Source organism: Camelina sativa, chromosome 19 (genome assembly GCF_030686135.1).
Source record: "Camelina sativa cultivar CO46 ecotype springtype chromosome 19, ASM3068613v1".
Lineage (NCBI taxonomy): Eukaryota > Viridiplantae > Streptophyta > Magnoliopsida > Brassicales > Brassicaceae > Camelina > Camelina sativa.
The window spans coordinates 19,432,641-19,435,084 of NC_141898.1; the positions used below are offsets into that span (position 1 = coordinate 19,432,641).

The 2,444-nt window shown below is 31.6% G+C and overlaps 1 protein-coding gene across 1 annotated transcript; it reads right to left on the reverse strand.

Moving 5' to 3' along the window:
• Positions 1 to 1,241, reverse strand: LOC147920809 (bZIP transcription factor 29-like; the record flags this gene model as incomplete). Its single annotated transcript, XM_087501239.1, has 3 exons — positions 1 to 240; positions 720 to 852; positions 919 to 1,241. Coding segments are annotated over 3 exons (696 nt in total), but the record flags the coding sequence as incomplete, so codon positions are not given.
• Between the last annotated feature and the right edge of the window lie 1,203 nt (positions 1,242 to 2,444).

Consider the following 2,444-nt stretch of genomic DNA (forward strand, 5'->3'; position numbering starts at 1 on the left):
TCAGGGCTGCTTGCTTGTCTGGGCCTGATCGGACTCATTGATGGTGAGTTGCTGCAACATGTTTAGGTCAATTTGATAGCCGTCGTTATGCATCACATCACCTTTTGCCATCTTAAGCCGCTGGACTTCTACACTCAATTGTTCGTTCGATGCTAATACTTCCTTCAGCCGTTTTACTTCCACACTCAATTGTTTGTTCAACGTTGTCGTCACCTTTGGACTATTGATTTCTGCATGCAACTGAATTATTTTGTTTACACATAACAACAAATATTACGTCTATGGTATAGCGGAGAATAATAAATGTATCTCACAGTTAAGGATCTAATAAAATCCCGCCTAATGCATGAAAATCTTAAATGTGTTTTTATGCATGAAAATTTCAAATATGATTTAAAATTACTACACGAGAGAGGTCATAAACAAAGATTACCCAGTTACAACCATTTATGTTCGAAAATTTTAAATTTACTATAGATTTCAAAACAAAAAACTTGCTTAAGTAACACTGGAAATAATTAGATGATGTGTCCCGTCATGATGTTTTGCTTGTTGCTCAACGATTCAAGTCGAATCCTGAACTCCTTCTTCTCATCAATCAGCATGTTTTTATCATTCTGCATGCAAGAACAATATAAATTCTCTAAGTTAATTACATGAATCATTTTGATACGGAGTTTAGATATGAGAATTTCATAGTTGCTAATATGATGTCTCACCTCCAAAAGCGTCTCTTTTTCTTGCATCAAAGTGATATCCTTCTCAAAAAATTTTACTTGGTGTTCCAAGTCAAGAAGGTATTGTGACTTCATCTTCTTTGAACGTGCAGCTGCTTCTCTGTTTGCCAAGATTCTGAAAGACCATACACATGGATAAATGTATGATAAAAATGAAACAAAAAGCTATCTCAAAACTTACCGTCTGACTTTCTTAGGATCAGATTTCATCTCGGTAAGTTTAGTACATTTTGAAATCTTTTTCAGTTCATCAGTAGTATACTCATCTTTCCCTAACTTGAGGTCCAACGTATTCTGGTAGTCTCCATCAGCCGAACTAGTAGAGGAAACAACACCTGGATAAAGAGGTAGCTCCAAGAAGTTACTGAAACAACTATCCACTGGGACACTCCTGTAGTGTCTGCTTAAAGGTTCAATGTTTTTGCCTGCTCTTCTCTTCACACTTGAAGTAGGCGATGAAGGTTGTTTGTTATCCTCCACATGCCGATGACGAAGAACCACGTAACAATGGTGGAGAAAGGTTCATCGATCTAAGTGGATGATGATGTAATGACGACAAAGAAGGGCTCAAAGGAGGCAAGGAGAAGTCGACAGCCGACTGCTGAGTTCTCGACTGTGGTTCGGAAGGAGCGATACTGTCGCGTCCATTCATCGCTGAGGATTAAAGAAAACAATGGAGTATCTACATCATATACAATAAAACCTCTATAAAACTGATATTAATCACTATAAATTAATAAAATTTTCTGGTCCTGAGTTAGATGGATGTAGAAAATGACACAATTCGATAAAAATTGACGATAATAATTATTTTGAATTTATTTTTGATCAAGGAATAAAGAGTACTTATTACCATAATTAGCTTCAACAATGAACTAAGAAAGTTGAACAAAATGTTTTTTTTTTCTTTGATAGTTAGAGGACAAAATCCTCCATTTATACTGGTTAAGAGGAAGCTCAGGTTTCAGGAATTAGTCTTGATTTTGTCAGTAAATTAACTTATAGTTTTTTAAGTCAAAACACTTGAATGAACTTTGTGTGATTTATGTAATATAATGAAAATTTATTATATTTATGGTCATTAAATTTTACGGTTGACTCAATGATAACTAACTTTATTTATTTTGGCATCTTGTTTACTTTTGCTAATGACTAGTTTTGGTATATTGTTTATTTTTTTTACTAGTAAATAACTATTTTGAAAATTTACTTATTTTTCTATTAGGTTATTTTGGCAAGTTTTTCACTTTATCTAATTGAATATGGTATTATTAAAAGGGTTGACAATTTATTTTCTGACTTTGGAAAGAGTTATAGATCGTCAGCCACATTTTTAACTTTAAATACTGTGTAATTTTAAAAAGATACTTTGTTATTAGTAATTACATCGCTATGGATAAAGTTATTTAGAGGGAATTTTTGCAAAAAAAATATTCTTTAAGTTGCCAGTCTTTGCAATTTTACGCTTCATCTCCCAAAATTGCATATTAGTCATACGAAGTTAAAAATAATGTAAATTAAATTATATCGCATCATAATATATTTTATTTGTAAGTGATATAAAAACACATTACAATGTGATATAATAAGATTTACATTTAAGTATTGAAATTTTAATTTATTTATATATATTTATTTTAAATTTTTATTGCATTGTAAACTATGATTAATCTTGTTTTTGTTAATAAATTATCTTATTATTTTTGA